The sequence below is a fragment of the Microtus oregoni genome, unplaced genomic scaffold, assembly GCF_018167655.1.
Source record: "Microtus oregoni isolate MIOR12 unplaced genomic scaffold, Mior012 000045F_ref0000178, whole genome shotgun sequence".
In the NCBI taxonomy this organism is placed as follows: Eukaryota; Metazoa; Chordata; class Mammalia; order Rodentia; family Cricetidae; genus Microtus; species Microtus oregoni.
The window spans coordinates 3,139,125-3,157,451 of NW_024543219.1; the positions used below are offsets into that span (position 1 = coordinate 3,139,125).

At 42.3% G+C, this 18,327-nt stretch overlaps 2 protein-coding genes and 1 pseudogene across 2 annotated transcripts in view; 1 reads left to right on the forward strand and 2 right to left on the reverse strand.

Annotated features, from left to right (window-relative positions):
• The window catches only part of Micu2 (mitochondrial calcium uptake 2), a 92,031-nt gene that overhangs the window by 35,806 nt on the left and 37,898 nt on the right, over positions 1-18,327 (forward strand). The window contains exons 3-4 of the mRNA XM_041633964.1: positions 10,965-10,996; positions 11,097-11,172. Coding sequence (XP_041489898.1) covers positions 10,965-10,996; positions 11,097-11,172 — 108 coding nt within the window. The remainder of the gene's footprint in view (positions 1-10,964; positions 10,997-11,096; positions 11,173-18,327) is intronic.
• On the reverse strand, positions 11,339-12,620 carry LOC121434962 (serine/threonine-protein kinase 16-like). The gene has a single exon (XM_041633965.1). The coding sequence runs from the start codon at positions 12,527-12,529 to the stop codon at positions 11,612-11,614; it is 918 nt and encodes a 305-aa protein (XP_041489899.1). The 5' UTR covers positions 12,530-12,620; the 3' UTR covers positions 11,339-11,611.
• LOC121434868 lies at positions 14,132-17,820 on the reverse strand (annotated as a pseudogene).

Sequence of the window (18,327 nt, forward strand, 5' to 3'; positions counted from 1 at the left end):
ATCACATTGAAGAATAAATAAGGGCTAAATTGTACAAAAGATCTCAGTGACGGCTCACCCACTCAAGGAATGTGTACTTGGCAGGGCTGTGTAGACTTCATCTTGGGGGAACAATGAAGGTTTGGAAATTAGAAAATAAAGTAATAAAAATGTGCTTTGATTATTTTAATAAAGTCCCATGGAAGGAAGTTTAGCAGTGTCAAAACTTTTAAAATGTTGACCTACATTGATATAGTAAGATACTAATCAAAGATTTAAAAAATAGTTTGGGTCACATGTAGTGGTGCACATCTTTAATCCCAGCTCTCAGGAGGCAGAGGCAAGCGAATCTCCATGAGTTCAAGGCCAGGCTGATCTACAGAGTGAGTTCAGGACAGCTAGGGCTACATAGTTGAGATCCTATCTCAAAAAAAAAAAAGTAAATAAATAATAAAGTAATTTAACCTCTGACATGAACAGAACTTGGACATTATCACTTCTGTCCTCACAGCAGAAAAAGGGAAAAAAAAAAAAAGGTTAAAAACTATAAAATCAGCAACTCAAGTCCATCAAGTGTCACAGCAGACTTAAGGTCCCTGGGGACCCTGACCTAAAACTAGAAACAGATAGATCCACAGGGTTAGTCACCCAGAATCTACCAGGACTTTATGTCAGAAATAGTTTAAGAATGATTGATTAGCTGCTGGAATCTCAGTATAGACCAACTTGAGGGATTAAAAACTCCTGAAGAGGAGCAGTTCATGTGGCTTGAATGGTCAGAGCGCTCAGTTCTTCAATCCTTCAAAGCCACGTGGAGTAGAAGGAAAAAACCAACTCCCTTGAGCCCCACATGTATGTATGCGATGGCATGTGCTGGCGCACACATACAATAATAATAATTTGGGGGTTTTTTTGTTTGTTTTTTTGTTTTTGGTTTTTCGAGACAGGGTTTCTCTGTAGCTTTGGAGCCTGTCCTGGAACTCCCTTTGTAGACCAGGCTGGCCTTGAACTCACAGAGATTCACCTGCCTCTGCCTCCCGAGTGCTGGGATTACAGGCGTGCGCCACCACCACCCGGCTTAATAATAATAGTTTTAAGATTTATTTTTAATTATGTGTGGGTTTGTGCTCCTGAGTGCAGATTCCCCAAAGACTGGAAGTCTGGGATTTCTGGAACAAGAGTCATACTGTTTTAAGCTGCCCAGCCTAGGTATAGGGACATGAACTTGAAGAAATGGCTCAGCAGTTAAAAGCTTTTGTTGTGCTTTTAGAAGACCCAGGTTCAATTTCCCAGCACCACATGGTGACTCACAACTCTCTTTAATTCCTATTTCAGAGGATCCAGTGACCTCTTCTGACCTCTACAGGCACCAAGTACACATGTGATATACATTGTAGGCAAAACACTCACACATAACATCACACACACATCTTTTAAAAAAAAAAAAACCTACCCCTCACTGACAATTCCAATTCTATGAAATAGAAACTCATTCTAGACTGTTATAGCCAAACAGAGTTTGCTCTCACAAAAGATGAAAACCTTATGAGAATCAGTAGATTTTGCTGAGGGTGCTGTTCTGCTCAGCTGCACCCTGCTAAGCCGTCTGTCAATTACTAATATGTGTATTTGAGTCTCCGGTGATTCACGTGTATGTCATTTCTCCTTTTGGCAGTGTGTATATCTCTGTGTGTCTCCCTGAGATAAACATTTCTTAAATAAGACAAAGTACGAACCAAAAGAACAAGATTCACCCTTATTAAAATAGAACTTTATTCATCAAAAGTTGCCTTAAAGAAATTGAAACAAATTCAAAACTGGCAGGATTTATAACACATAAAATGAACACGAGAATATGAAGCTACAATTTTAAAAAAGTTTGCACATGGAAGAGTGAAGGTCAGGTCATCTCAGAGTATAATTACTTCAGAGCGACATCACTGGAGAAACTGTCACTACAGAAAGGGCCATTTGGCCTGTCTTTTCCTACATGCCACAAGCCATAAAGATTCTTGTGAGAGGGACATCTTTCACAAAGCAAAGCCAGAAAAACAGCCTTGATCACCAGACTGGTGACTGCAGTAATTCATCACAGCCCCAATTAACAAGTTCTTTGAAGTAACCTTTAGCTTCCATTAGCTTCTACCCCTGCCCCGTCCCATATCTCTTAACGACATCCCTAGGATATAGCTTAGTGGAGAGATCCATTTGTCCTGTCTGTCCTTCTAAATTGATTGTTGTCTAAATATCAAAGCATCTTGCTTTAGTTGTTTCTTCAAGCTCCACTTTCTTGTGAGGCTTTCCTCATACATGTCAATTTAATAAAACAGACTTCTTTATCAACTCATTAGATCCAACCGAAGAGCCCTTCTAAGGGCTAAAGGTACTTACCTGGGATGTGTGAGGCCCTAGCTCCCATCCCTAGAACTGCTCAAGAAGACTAAGCAGGGAAGAGTGCTCTCCTCTCTTGACCTTTTTCTCACCCCCTCCTCTGTACAGCTATTAAAAAGTGGAAGAAATAGATATTCACAGAAGAGAAAACAAGAAAATGGACATAAATTCTTCCCTTGTTTGTAACTGTGGTGGGATAAAATTCTACACCTCTTATTGGCGAGTGTCACAACAAAGTTTGAGGAGGCTGTAACCAGAGGTGGAGAGCTCCAGGAACCTTTATACTCTTGGTTGGAAATGGAAAGCTCCACCTGCTTTGTAAAACAACTTGTAACTGCCTTGCAAAATTCAACATTATAGAATTTTCTACCAACATTCACATTTCTAGGTATATATACTCTATACCCAATAGGAACACTTGCTGGTGTGTCATAGGATATGCAAAAGAGTGTTTATAGCAGCAGCATTAGGTTAGCAGAAAAGCTAGAAACCATCCACATGTCCTCTGGTGAGAGAGTGGATAAAACAGGCTGTACTCACAATGGGGAATTCTATTCATAGGAGTGAGTAAACTTAGTATCTGTTACAGCAGCATAAAGAACACATAAATCCACTGCTCACTGAAACTGATAGAAAAATGAAGAATCACATTTACAGTCTCTGGAAATGCATCTGAGGTGTTATAGGAAATTTAGAAATGTCTATTCAAGTTAAGCTGCTAAAATTGATAAGAAAATGTTCAAGTCTAGAGTGCTTTAACTAAGACTGGCATTCTCCCTCCTGTTGCAACTCAATGAGACAGAAACTCGTTCTAGCCTACAACAGAAGGAACACAGCTCCGAGGGCTATTGGGAGGAGCGGTGCTCTAGGCTTCCCTTTAGAACTTTGCTCCTGCCCTGCCCTGGCCTGCCCCTGGAGTCGGAATGCTGTGGGGCGCTGAAGGGTGGGAGCACCCTCTCCTCTCCCACCCAGTCAGTCCTTATTTGCTTGTTTGTAGAGCGGAGTGGAGTCTCTGCCTTTCATTCTCTTCCACCAGGAACACTGGAGATCTGGCCGCTCTTGTTATGGCTTGAAAGGCAGAGAGGGTATCCAGGGTTATGGCTTGAAAGGCAGAGAGGGTATCCAGAAGAGATGAAGACCTGGGGTTCACTTGCTGAACCAGCATTACTCAGAAAGAGCAGCACCATTGTCCTTCCGTCTGGCTACAGAACTCTGACCTGAGTGATAAAAATAGGTTAAGTAAAAAGTTCTGGTCTCCTCATTTTTAACATAAAATGGAGATTTTTCAGCCACTCTCAGAAACATGCACAGGTCATTCAGCTAGACACTAGCATATGCCTGTAATCAGAACACATTGGAAGTTGAGGCTGGAGGATTGCTAGTGTGAGGCTAGCTAAGATCCACAGTAAGCAAAATCCTGTTTCCAAAAATATAAAATAAGATAAACAAATAGGTGTAGGTTGTGGTAAGAGCTGTCAGGGATAGATTCAGGCCAACCTACGTGCTGAGTGCTTTGCCTAAGAACACTTGGGAAGGAGACAAAACTGAGGCATGGGGAGCTTTCCAGAGGTCATAACAAATATTAATCACCCACAGTGGGAATTAATCCTTCATGGGAACCTAAATTCAAAAGATGATCTCTAGAGCAGTGTGTGTCTAGGGTTCTCATCAAGTCAGCAGGGCCAAATTGTCTGGATTCAGCACCCTAGTGAGCTCAGGAAGGAACTCAAGAACTCCCAAACCGTCCCATGCCTCACTGGGGCATTCCCTAAAGTGCTCAGCACTGTTAGAGGACAGGGTGAGACACAGTCTTTACTAAAGACTGTCTGACCAGACACTATGTGCATTCACGAGCAGTAAGTGAGCCATGGGGAAGGAGCCGGTACCTAGATTCCCACATATGTCATCTGAATTGTCCCAGGCCCAACAGCAGAAGCTGAAACACAAAGAAACAAGACCTGTAGCATCACTGAACAGAAGCGGGCAAGAGAAATTGCTTGCGGAGCAAATCAGATAACAGATTTAACAGAAAAAAGACACCAAAATCGCCCCTAAAATATGTTCAAAGAACTACAGTAAACTATGATTAAAGACTGTGACATTTCTACTTTTATTATTCTTTGGAATGCGGTTAAACCATCAGAAGGCACCGAGCCAAATCAAGACTTCAGTAATTTTGCAAGCCAAATAATACATCCTTTATGCATATGATGTTTCATCTTCACTTTTCATCGTGGATAAGATAATCTTGGTGACATTCCTACGGATCACGATGAACAGCAAAACAAAGATAAACTGAGCCAAACCCGTGCTTTACCCGTGCTTTCTGGGTAAATGAAATGATGCAAAGCAATCTAAGATTTATTAGATTTTAAACTCATTTACCTGGTATTATCTTTTTGGCCTTTTGTTAATAGTATGCTTTATTAATACAATTGATGAGGCTTATGTAAGCACTCTGCATAGCACCCCAGGTAGATACTGGCAGCTCCTTTACTGGGGTCCTGTAGGCTTGGGTCTCTGCTGTGTGCCCTGTTTTGCAGCACAGGCTCTCTGGCCAGAGCCCCATCTCCCCTTTTAGATTCTGTCTTGCTGCACTCTCTTCCAGTGACATGTTTTCACCATTCACAGCCCATGCTACTAATTGTCCTAATTTTACAGTCACATTTCAAAATTTGCATCTCTAGCAACAACTAATTAATTATCCTCCACTTTCCTGGCTACCCAGTGTGTCTATTCTCTGCCCTCATAAAAGTGTCTCGCATCCACTGTTCTGTCATTCCAAGGTCCCCTTCGCTGTCCTGCAGCCACAGGGTTTGCGACTTTGTCACTCTGATAACTACTTGATAATATCCCTTTTATTGAAACTGCTGGGAAGTCACACACAGATTAGAACCACTAAATTCAGCCTCACCTAGATCCTCCAAGTCATTTGTGCCGTATGCAGTTTGCTTTCTCTAGCCTTCTTCATCAGCTTGCCCAAATCGCTCAATTTCTCAACCTCACTGTTGATCACATCCACAGATTTCACCTGTTTTAAGCGAGCACGTGGAGGCTGAAAATCAAGGAACCATTTAGAGTGCTCTTGTGCCGTGTTAGCTACCGCCGCTTACCTCTCCCTGCCTTATCTACCTCCCTCCCTGTTTGCCAAGAGGGTGCATCTCCCGTTCAGCTAGTAGAAATGTGACCAACACAAGAGTTTGGGGTTTTGTTTGTTTATTTTGTTTTGTTTTTCAAGACAGGGTTTCTCTATATAACAGCCCTGGCTGTCCTGGAGCTCACTCTGTAGACCAGGCTGGCCTCGAACTCACAGAGAGCTGCCTGTCTCTGGCTCCCGAGTGCTGGGATTAAAGGTGTGCGCCACCACACCTGTTGAGAAGAGTTTTAACATTGGACTGAGGGGGATGATTGGGGCACAGTGAGTAGAGGAGAGGGTTTTTCTAGGACAAAAGCCCTGAGAGGACAAGGGTGAGGGAGCATGGTGGAAGAGGAAATTAACCAGGCTCTTGGAAAGGCCCTCACAACATCAGGAAAGGGATAGTTACCATCCCTGTTTCTACTCTCAGTGAGTGAGAAAGCAGTTTCAAGTTGTAAGAAAGGGAAGAATGTCAGAGGCTTGCAGAAGTAGCCTTAGTAGTAAGAGATAATGGATTTAAAAAACAGTGTGATTGTCAGTAGCCTTATTAAAGTTTCGTGTAGGGCCAGCTATCAGTTGCTCAAGAAATCTGGGCAAGAGGCACAGAACTGACCCATCATTCCCTTATCTCTGTGTTCCAGTCTCTCTGTGTTCCTGCGCTTTTAACCAAGCACCCTTGAGGTACTTACTCCCATTAGTTAAGTGAGAAGTATTGGACATATGTGAGGTGACTTACCACAGAATGTGTCACTGTGCTAGGGCCGAGGGTAGTACATGGAGTCGCGTGGACTGGAAGCAGTCTCTATGTCTCTAGGTTAGCGCCAAAGCCTCCTGACTTGTTTCTAGATCCACAGAGCAGTAGTATCTGCTTCCGAGTGTTGTAGATGGTGAAGTTAGAGAGTGTGAGAAAAAAGGCTGTCCATTTTGAAAACAGAAGCCGTTCAATCTGTAGAGTAGAAAATGCAGTCATCCAGAATCAGATGCCCGCCACCTAGTAGTCACCAGCATTCTTAGCACATGTCTTTTCTGGCCTGCAAATTTTTTACAGAGATAGAATTCACATGCCATAAGGTTTATCCTTTAAAACACCTTTTCACTTACAGATGTAAGACCATGTGTTGTCTGCTGTGCACTTCATAACCAGCCTCTTCTGTTTAATGTCGGAGCAGTTTCCCTGTCATTGCTGCTTGAAAAAATGTTGACTGTTTCATTAGTATGCTATAATTTAACTATATGGGAGCATTTAAATTTCCTACAGTTATTTTACTAATATGAATATTTTCATAGTGAGTATAATTTTTTATGTCTTTGCTTAACTGATTCTAAAATAATTTTCTGAACTTGTAATCATGAAATACAAACACTAAGACTTCTTAAGAGTATTATTAATTTGTCTGCTAAGACAAAGTATCTGATGATTTCTGTTTCTGCCTAACTGGGAATTTTCTCATCAACTTTCAATAATAAATTGTTTTATTTCGTTACATTTATCAAGAAGCACTATGTTGTGATATGTTTTTGCTCTTTTGGCTTTTAGGGGGAGCACCACCTAGCTCCCAAATAAATCACACATGGAGGCTTACTCTTACTTATGAAGGCCTGGCTTATTTTTTGTCATCTTAAATTATCTTTTGCCTCTAGGCTTTTACCTTTCTCTTCTTCTGTATGCCTTCTTTACTTGCTCTGTGTCTTGCTGCATAGCTGGGTAGGTGGCCCCTGATGTCCTCCTCTCCTTGTTCTCTTTCTGTTGTTCCACCTCCTCTCATTTCTCCTTTTATGCTCTCTGCCTGCCAGCCCCGCCTGACCTTGCTTCTACCTCACTATTGGCCAGTCGTCTCTTTATTGGGACTATTAGGTATTTTAGACAGGCAAAGAATCACAGCTTCACACTTAATCAAATGCAGCATAAACAAAAGTAACACACCTGAAAATAATATTCTACAATACACTATTTTTTTAGATTTCAAGAGCAAAATTTTACCTAGAGTAATAAAAATGGACAGAGAACATCATACCCTTTCTGAGTAGCATATTTAGTGTACGGAGCAGTGAGTCACAGATGGCATTTCCATATCTGCCTGTTATGAAGCTTAATCATGTTCGCCTCCCTTCCTTTGCTCTTCTTCCCCATGCCATCCTCTTCCTTTCTTTTATGTCTCTTTATTAAGATCTGCTTGTGAAAGAAAATGTGTGTCTTCTGAGCCTGCTCTAATTCATCTAATATGATGATCTCCAGTTCCTCCCATTTTCCTGCAAGTGACACAACTTCTTTACGGCTGAGTGAAGTGTTATTGTGTATCTGGAGCATGCTTCCTTTTCCTTTTAGCTAGTGTGGACACCTAAGCTGCTTCTGTACCAAATGCGGTGTTGAACATGGAAATTCCAGTTCTCAAAGCACAGGAGGACACTAAAGCCACTGTTAAAAAATGTATCAGCTGTGAAGTCAGCACTCTATGGAGTCTTGTACCCCTTACTTCTGCCAAACAGAAATCAGAATTCTCAGGGCACTTGAAGATGGTACAAGAGTAGCCATTTCATAGTCGCTCGGTATATGACATTTTCATTCTGGCTTTTTTGAAAACACATGACCACATGCACACACCCTTGATATGGTGCCCAACAAGGATATTCTTAGTTGTCACCCTGTAAGGTGACAAATAACTTAAAACTTCCTTATCCCTGATGCATCACCATCCCATCCCCAACTGGGGATTGGCTGCATGGCCTGCTTTAAAAACAGGTGTCCTTCGTAATCTTTGGGACAGACTGCACCTCCCCTGAGATGCGGGAATGTTCCCACCCTTCTCTCCTACGATCTGCAGACATTTCTCCTGCTCGTCGTTGTCCTTTGTTGTTGCCCGCACTGATGCCTCTCCGACTGCAGAAAAAGCTATCAGACACTCATGATGTCTATTTTACTTTTGTGTTTATGTCAACGGGAAACTGCAAGGAGTTTTATTCCATCTTTAAAGCTCATTTCTCAATATCAGTTTTGACTGTTTTGGAATATGACAGTAAAGAGGTGTTAACCCAGAAGACTTCCTTAGTGCCCAGAACATTCCAGCCCCTTCTCTTTGACAGTTGGAGCATTTCATTCAGTTCCCACGTTAATTCTATCATGTTTATAAAGCAGAGGCTGGTACCAGATCTTGCCTCTGTGCTCCTGTGACTGCTGAGTGATGTGGTAGACATAGACCCCTTCCTGGCACATCAAGCCACAGATTAGCCTAATGCTTATAACACCCGCTCCTCTGTTCCATGATCATCCTATATACAGATGAACAGATTTTGTAATTACTATGAATTAACCAATGTTTCTCTTTTAATTTTTATTCACATGCCTTTATAATCATATGTTACTGATGAATCAGTTCTGTGAAGACAAGACTATAGTTACATTACCGTCTTCACTTGGGTCAGGTTGTCCAGTATCTGATTGAGAATACAGATTTTCCACTGGCAGTATTATGACCTAAATCGTCCTACTTGTTTGTTTTATATGTAAGATGAGGATAGTACTATTTTTCAAAAGCCTAGGATCTGGGGGTGGGGGTGGAATACTATGAAAATTAATTTCACACCTTCATGCTAAGCACTCACCTACACAGTTAAGCAGATATGAGGTCTCCCTTCTTCAGGAGTTTCTATAATTTACTTCTTGCCTTAATTCTTGTAGCATGTTATCACTCATGACTTTATTGTGGCACTGTTCAGTGCTGTTTCTCTGGCACTGATGTTACTGGATTAACCGTTTGACAGTCTGACGTCCAGCTTTAAGTAAACAGACATTACCTAACTCATTAAGTTTCAAATAGATTTTTTTAAAGCACATGACTTTTCTTAAAGTTCAAAAAAGGCATCTAACTATCATATATTAGAAGCCACCTCAGATCCTCAATTCCCTTCCACCTTCCCACTGCCAGGTATTGCCACCTCACATGCTTTCCGAATAGAGTGCAATCTCTTTCAAAAACTGGGAGAACTAAAAATAAAATATACATGGTAATGAACTTTAAGAAAAATGTTAGGAGACCAAGCATGGTGTCACACCCTAAGGCAGGAAGGTCACCAGTCTCGGGCCAGCCTGAGCTATATAGCAAGACTACCCTTCAAGAAATAAAAAAGAAAAACATTATGATAAATTTGAATTATGATCCATTTCTTTTAAGCTAATATTTTGAATTTTAATTAAAAATGATAAAACTGCCTCCATAATTATATGTATAATTAAACTGTTAGATTAAGAGTTAAAATAGTCCTGGGCATGTTGCCATACAAACTCCTGAAATAAGACAAAAGGATGGCTGCTCTCAGGTGTACCTGTACTACAAAGCAAGTTCCAGGACAGTGAGGACTATATAACATGACCTGTGTCAAAAGCAAACAAAAAGTTAAAATATATGTATTGCACCATTTTCTAGAGCAAGTAATCATCATTATATTACTAATTTTATACACACTTTACAGACACAGTTGCAGATTGTATAGTAACTTACGTGCTATGATGGTCCCTGACAATCAAGAACTTTCACTCACAGGCACATAATGCTCAGCGAAAAACATTAGACCAGGATAGTAACATGAAACCTCACAGATATGATTGCAGATGTTTCTACACCTGCACAGTAATGTTCATCACTAGGTTGAGACAGACAACATTTATTATTTCAATGAATTTGGAGAGCCCATGTAAGGAGCCAGATATAGCACCGTGGCATACATCTGTAATCCCAGCGCCTCTACAGTGAGATTGGAAGTAGAAGACTGGAGAGCCACCCAAAGGAAACCTACAGGCCAGCTAGGCTAGAGTGCACATCATAGCAAAAACATGTAAGACCTGCCTCCTAAGCAAGGTGATGGGAAGGGGCTCTTGAAAGTTGTCCTCCAATCATCCTGCATGTACTGTGACATGCACACACCAACACTCACAAAATAATAATAGTAAAGTTTTTAAGAAGTATGAAAACCTGGAAGAGCTTCAGGTCTCTATTGTCTAATAAGACCTTGTGAAGAGCAACTGTGACAGTCTTAGTCACCCCTCAAACTGGGCTGGACAATGGTATATTTAAGAGATCGCTATAGGATTGGAACAGGGCAGCTTTCCAAAACTACCCTATTGAAGTGACGTCTTTGAATCAGTGAAACCAAAACACTGACTTTAAAACACAAAGGACTCACATGGCACAGATCAATGCACAGTGCCCTCGGAATAAAGACTGTAAGATGTCACATGTGTGAGAGAGACCGAGAATGGGCCTTGCAGAAAACTGCAGTATCATTGTGTTCACATTCAGAATTCTTTGGCTCCTGATTTTACATTAGAGATATTGACTAAAGTTGCCAGCTTTATTTTTTACCTAGATTGAGTTGTTCATTTTAGAAATAATTTTCTTCCTTAATGCAGCCTGAGTTTGGAGAAGAAATGTGAGTGCTAAGTCATGGTTCTTCTTTGTTGTAGGTAAAACACTAGTGAAGAAGCTGGCGAGGAAGGTAAGAAGTGCTGGGGCTTTATGTGTTCATTTGGGGTGACCTGGAAAATGAACTTGTATACCTTAAATTGAAAGATTTTCACTTGTGTGTCTGTCCTAAGGATATCGAGGATGTACTATCAGGAATCAAAATAGCACGCTGTGGATCAACTTTTTTTAGAGACCTGGGTGATAAAGGTAATTTTCAATCATTGTTAAATTTCTATGTATATATTTAACTAAGTAGTGTTAGATAATGAAACTGGGATATTTGTGCCATGTGATTTTTTTTTGGTTGGAATAAATTTATTTAATCTGTCTATAAACAAGGTGTTTAATAGTTATGGCATTTTTTTTTTGAACATGGTCTTTTCACTTTATTCTGTTTATGTATTCTCCTGCCCCCAGATTTGGAGGCAGAACATGATGTGTGCCCAGCAGTCCAGCTTTGAGCCCTATTTTGTTTCAGTTTCCTCCAATTCACCCTAGGCTCCTTGCCCAGGTATTGGGATCAGAGAGCAGAACACACAAGGGCCCACCATCCTCGCCCGTAGCTATGAAAGCCATCCTGGGTAGAATGGAAGGAGTTCCAGTGAGATGAAGCCTTCAAGGTTGTCTTCCCAACATGCCCATTTCATCAGATTTGGGTGGTGTGCTGGCCAGGAGCCGGTGGCTGCAATGCCTTCAACTGACTGAGGAGGACAGGAATGCGAGGGCGCTGCTGGGGGTCCACAGTCATCACAGAGGCCAAAAGCTGCCGCAAAGCTGAAGAATGCCTGGGGCTTTGTGGGATGTTGAGTTCATTCTGCACAGCAAGGGCCACACTGTCACCCTTCTGGAACACCATATCATAAGGGCCTTCCCCAAACATCATGGCGTAAAGCACACAGCCTAGGGACCAGACATCAGTCCGCTCATCGATGACACAGAGGCTCTGCACAGAGAAAAGCTCAGGTGCCCGGTAGGAGATGGTGCACCGCTGGGCTGCCCAGTCCTGTAGAGTTAAGGCCTGGCGTGAGCCCTCCACCTGGATGCACGCTTGATTCATAGAACCCAAGTCCATTAAAACTGGCTGCCCCTCATCACCAAGCAAAATATTGGTGGGCTTCAGGTCCCTGTGTGCATAGCCTCTGGCATGAATGGCCTCAAGGCCTCTGCAGATACCCAACAACAACACAAGGATTTGGTCCTCAGTCAGGAAGTTGCCTTGGTCCTTCAGCCTTTCTATCTCATTCCACAGTGTACCTCTCTTGAAGAAAGGTAGCAGCAGCCAGGCTTCCTGCTTGGCACCTCGTTCTTTCAGACAGTAAGCCACGAGGCGAAAGATGTTGGGATGCTGGAAGAGACGATGCATGTCCGCCTCTTGCTGGGCCTCTTCCTGGTCCTGCTGCTCGTGACACAGGATTCGCTTCAGGGCGTAGAAGTGTCCATCATGTAACCCCTCCACTAGGTCCACATAGCTGAACCCACCCTCCCCCAATTTCTGGATGAAGAGGTAACGCTTATTGTCAATGCTGACAGTTCCCCGGGAGCAGACACACAGTGCGTGGCCCATGTCTCAGTCATTCTCTTCAAGGATGGTCTGTCTTCCAGGGAGAGTGGGCTCTTCCAGGCGATGGGCTGGGGGTCCAGCGGAGCATGCTGGCTCGGGCCTGACCCAGTTATGGCATTTTTAAATGCATATTAAATCAGATGAGTTAGACCGTATACCAGATGTAACAAAGTGCAGGGAAAGAAATGGACAAATCAGCAACAAGGTTTGTTTTTAAATCGGTACATTATCCACAATGCCCAAACAATAGAAGCAAATACTAGAATGTCCCTAAAGTAGTGCCATTCGAAAGAAAACCCATCTCCCAATAGCAACAGTTCATTTTAGGAGTAGTACGGCACAGAATACATATGAAAAAATACATCACAAGACAGCCAAGTCCACAATAATGTAACTTCGTATAAAAACCTAAGCTGCAAATAAACATTGGTCCCATGAAAAATAAACTAGACACACTCCAGATGGTTATGTTGGGAACCTAATATCCATAATGGCAGCCTTTTACAATTTTACTCAAGAAGAGAGCTGGTGTGCAAAGACAAGAAGTCTGAGCTACTGCAATGACAGAATGTCCCTGGGAATCTGATCGGCGTGGTTATTGTAGCAAGGTCATGGGAGGAAGTGCCTGCTCTTGACAGTTGCACTCTTCATATCCTATAGACACTACAAAGAGTCTGTCTCAAGTGTAATCATAGTATTAAAAGCAAATCACCGCAGCTCTAAATAGCTTGTCAACAAAGGAGGTATTAATTAAGTTAAATAAACCAGGCACTACACAAGAGAATGGAAAAACCAAATACCTCATGTTTGAAAGGAGGGATGAGGAAAGAGTGAAATAAAGATGCATGCACTTTTTCCTCCCAACCATGCGCTTCAAAAGGAAGACTAAAGAACCCAAAGAAAAACATATAGGCATCCTCCTGAATATTAACCTTCAGCAAGCGACGAAAGGAGACAGAGACAGAGACCCACACTGGAGCACAGGACTGAAATCTCAAGGTCCAAATCAGGAGCAGAAGGAGAGAGAGCACGAGCAAGGAACCCAGGACCGTGAGGGGTGCACCCACACACTTAGACAATGGGGATGTTCTACTGGGAACTCACCAAGACCAGCTGGCCTGGGTCTGGAAAAGCCTGGGATAAAACCGGACTCTCTGAACATAGCGGACAATGAGGACTACTGAGAACTCAAGAACAATGGCAATGGGTTTCTGATCCTACTGCACACACTGACTTTGTGGGAGCCTAGGCAGTTTGGATGCTCAACTTACTAGACCTGGATGGAGGTGGGGGTTCCTTGGACTTCCCACAGGACAGGGAACCCTGATTGCTTTTCGGGCTGAGGGGGGGGACTTAATTGGGGGAGGGGGAGGGAAATGGGAGGCGGAGGCGGGGAAGAGACAGAAATCTTTAATAAATAAATAAATTAAAAAATTAAAAAAAAATTAAAAAAAAACAAAAGGAAGACTAAATGAGCCAAGTAAATGCTCAAAGTGCTGAAAAGACATTGATCAAATTAGAGATTGTACAACCAGCACCTTGCTTAATATTAACTTATTTTAGTAATCAGTATCCCATTAATTAGTTCCTAAGACAAAGTGATGCCCAATTCGGCATGCCCTCTTCCCCCAATTTCAAGATTTCATGCAAATCATTATTGTGCTGCAGTTATGATGCCAGATAAAGGTTGGTTACACACAGTGGTTAACATACAAATGACCCTTTGGGAATCATGACATTAGAAAATAGATAAATAAAAACTAGCTACCATCTACAGTCTGGTAGCACTGTGATCGTAATTGGGGTGGTGATGAAGACAGTTGGTAGATAGAAGGAAGAAGCTGCTTACACATCAGACCTCCTCAGGTATAAAGTGAGTTCATACTCTTTCTTGTTAAGTGTGGCTCCATGGACGCCTTCCTTTCCCATGACTATAACCAGTGCTCTACCAGCTCTGCCAACAGCAACATTGTATGTTGGCTCCCCACCTTGACTCTTTTTCCGGATAGCCATTGTGCAGTCACCATCAACGAATAGGTTATCTCTGATTACTGAACACTTCTTTGCACCAAGAGTCAAACAGTTGGTAAAAAGAAACCTTCCCGGCCTTTTCCTACAATCATATCTATTTCTACTGCCGTGGCTGCTCAGACGTATTTGGCGTCGCAGTAGCCAACAATGGCGGCCTCATGGAAGCAGCCATTGTCCATCAGGTTATCCATGTAGCTCTGCCAGACACTGCAGCGGGGACGGCAGGAGCAGAAAGTGCCATGTGATTTAACTGGTGTTTCATGGTGTAATAAATGGTTGAGAAATAACTTTCTCAAGGGTTTTTTTTTTTTTTTTTTTTTTTTTTTTTTGGTTTTTCGAGACAGGGTTTCTCTGTGTTGCTTTGGAGCCTGTCCTGGAACTAGCTCTTGTAGACCAGGCTGGTCTCGAACTCACAGAGATCCGCCTGCCTCTGCCTCCCCAAGTGCTGTGATTAAAGGCGTGTCAAGTTTTTTTTAAGCAATAAAAGATAAATTATTTAACATCAGTGATTAAGTCCTAGAGAAGGGTTGAGGGAAAGTGGAGAGAAAAGAGATAAGGCCTGTATGGAAATTAAGGAGTCCTGTACAAAGAAATAAAAAAGCCAGGCAAAATGAACAAAAGAAAACCATGAGAATGCTTCTGGGGGCTGAGAGAACATGGTAAAGAGGAGAGGTAGGCCAGGCATGCAGATGCACACTGAGGTCCTAGCCTTTGGAAGGCTATATCCTGATACCAGCGTTTGTCGAAAGGTTTTCCTGCACTGACTGAAATGATGTAACTTCAGTCCTTGAGTCTGCATCACATCTCTTGATTTACATACATTGAACATCCTTGCATCCCTGGATACAACCAGCATGGCCATAATGTTTATTCTCCTTATTGCATTTTTAAATTTAATTTGCAAATTATTGTGGCTTTTTGTGTCTGTTTACCAGGAAAATCAGTCTGCAGTCTTCTGTTGCTGCTGTGCACTTCTATGGTTTTGATATCAGGGTTAATACCAGCTTCTCACAATTAGTTTTGCAGTTTTCCTATCTTTCTGCTTCATGGAGTAGTTTGAAGAGTGTTAGTGTTACCTATTCCTGGGTATGATTGGTAGAATGAGGGAAAGAATCTGGTCTTGGTGTGCTGTTGTGAGACCTTACTGCCTCTGTCTCATTGCTTGTTATAGAGCTGTCTAAATTAATTATATCCTCTTGATTTAACTTTGGTAGCGTACCTGTATCTATGAATTCATATCTTCTAGTGTTTTTGGAATGTAGATTTTTTTCAAGGTAGTCCTTCAAATGTTCCTTTGGATTTTGTTGGCATCTGTTGTAATGTGCTGGTTTCATGCTTAATTTGATTGATCATATCCTCCCTCTCTTTTAATTTTTTTGAACAATAGTTTTTCTATCTTGTTTATTTTCTAAAAACCTACTTTGTTTCATTAAGTCTTTGTATTGTTCTTTTAGTGTCCAGCTCATTTCTATCCTATTTCTTATTATCTACTGCTTTGGGGTTTATCTTGTTCTTGTTTTTCTAACACTTTTAGATACACCTTTAAGTTGCTCAAATATAAGATCACTGTTTTTCAGTGACGTTGCACATGGAGACCTGAAGGTAACCTCTGGTGCCCTCCTCAAGAATTCTGTCTACCACTGTGATACAGGATTTCTCATTGGCCTGAAGCTCACCAATTAGTCTAGACAGACAGCCAACCCAGGAGGCCTCTTGTTACCACCTCCTCAGTGCTGTGTTTACAGCATTGTTGGGGGTGGAGGGGGAGGGTGGCATTTGTTCTTCCTGGCTGCCCAGACCTGAAACAATCACACAGAAACTGTATTAATTACAATACTGCTTGGCCAATTAGCTCAGGCTTCTTATTAACTAACTCTTACATCTTAAATTAACCTATAATTCTTGTATTTGGTAGCCACGTGGCTTGGTACCTTTTATTATTGAGGCATTTTCATCATGCTTCCTCTGCATCTGGTGACAACTGCAGACTGAGCCTTTCCTTTTCTCAGAATTCTTCTATTCTGGTCACTCCACCTATACTTCCTGCCTGGCTACTGACCAATCAGTGTTTTATTAAACCAATACAAGTGACAAATCTTGGGTTTTTATGTGGTTGCTGGTGATCGAACCCAGGTCCTCATACTTGCAAAGGAGAGGCGTTATTGACTTGAGCCATTCCCAGCCCCACTGTGGTTTCCTAACATAGCAGTCATAGTTAGAAACTCTACGGATGTCTTACCTGTACCCCAAAGGTTCTGATAGGATGTGCTTCCACTTTTAAGGAAGTCGTCATTTTCTTCCCTGGTTTCTTCAGTGACCCAGTGACTTGTTACCTAAGAGTACATTGTACAGTGTAGAAATACTTGTATAATTTCAATAGGTTCTTTTGCTGTTGATTTCTACTCTTATTGAACTTTGATCTGAAGAGATACAATGAATTCTTTCACTTCTTTCATATTTGTTCAGACTTGCTTTTTGGCCTCTGATGTGACCTACTTTAGAGAAGTACTTAGAAGAATGTTGGTTAGAGTACTGTGTAACTGTCTTATTGACCTGTAATGCTTGGAACTCAATAAAGAATCTTTGTAGTTAATTTGTTCTTGTAGATAACCAGGGTTCAGTTCCCAGCACCCATCCATAGCTCCAGTTCCAGGGAATCCAGTACCCTTTGCTGACTTCTGAGGGCCTCAGGAATGCAAGTTGTACACATACATTTATACACATAAATACACATAGACAACACACTCATACACATAAAATTTTTAAAATACTGGGAAAAGACAAAATAGTAATTAAAAGAATAACATAAAGGGAAGGAAATGGCAATAACAAAAGATACAGTGTCAGAGAGGCTCTTTCTGAGTACTGTAGGACTGGAGTCTGCAGTGGGTGTGCCAGGGCACTGTCATGTGATCTTGTAGACTTGTGTCTTGCTATGATTCTTACTGGTATGAGCCTGATCTAGACAAGGGTTAGAAGTCAGCCAGAGCAGTCTTCATTTGGGTAGCTTCCTTTGGGTATAGGGGCCCTCTGCTGGCCACAGTTAGCTTTGCAGAGGTTTTCCCATCCTGAAACTTAGTTGTTATCCTGAAGAGCCTCATACTGCAGGGCACCTCCCAAGTGTGTTGGGCATAAGGGAAGAAACACGGCCTGAGATCTTTACAGACAAACATCTCCTTCACGTTCAAACCCACTACGTATTGAACACCCTGCTGGAGGGCTACAGCTGTGGACAGGTAGTTCCCTAGAGCTTCAGAATCCATAGTCTTTACAACAGAATCCTCGAGGTCGACCTACCCACTGACCTCAAGCTTAGGGCTGTCAGACTCCAGTGCTATTCTCAGTTAATGAGATCTGCCCCTAGCCACCAAGAGCAGGACTTCCTCCTTTATTCTTCACTGGCCAGCCTCAGCCTACAGCCACAGAGTCCTTGGTTTGTAATTATCCTTGTGCTCAGGGTCAAGACGGTGGTGAGGAGTGACACCGTGGAACTGCTCGCCACTGTGGAACACGCTTTCTCGCCAGAACCTGAACTGGATTGAGGTTTCTGAGAACTGTGGGCTTGTGCTGTGAGCAGTATTTCCAGTCCCTTCACCTTGAGCACCAGCATTTCCTTCTGGAAGGGCTCCTGCTCCCCACCCCAAGCCCTGGGGCTAGACTGCAGGAGCTTGTGGCTGAGTCGCCTGTGGTTTCTCCAAGCTATCCTCTCATTCCTTTGTGGTTTCTAGTGCTGGTCCCCTCTCCCTCTGGAATCCAATCTGCTCTATTTG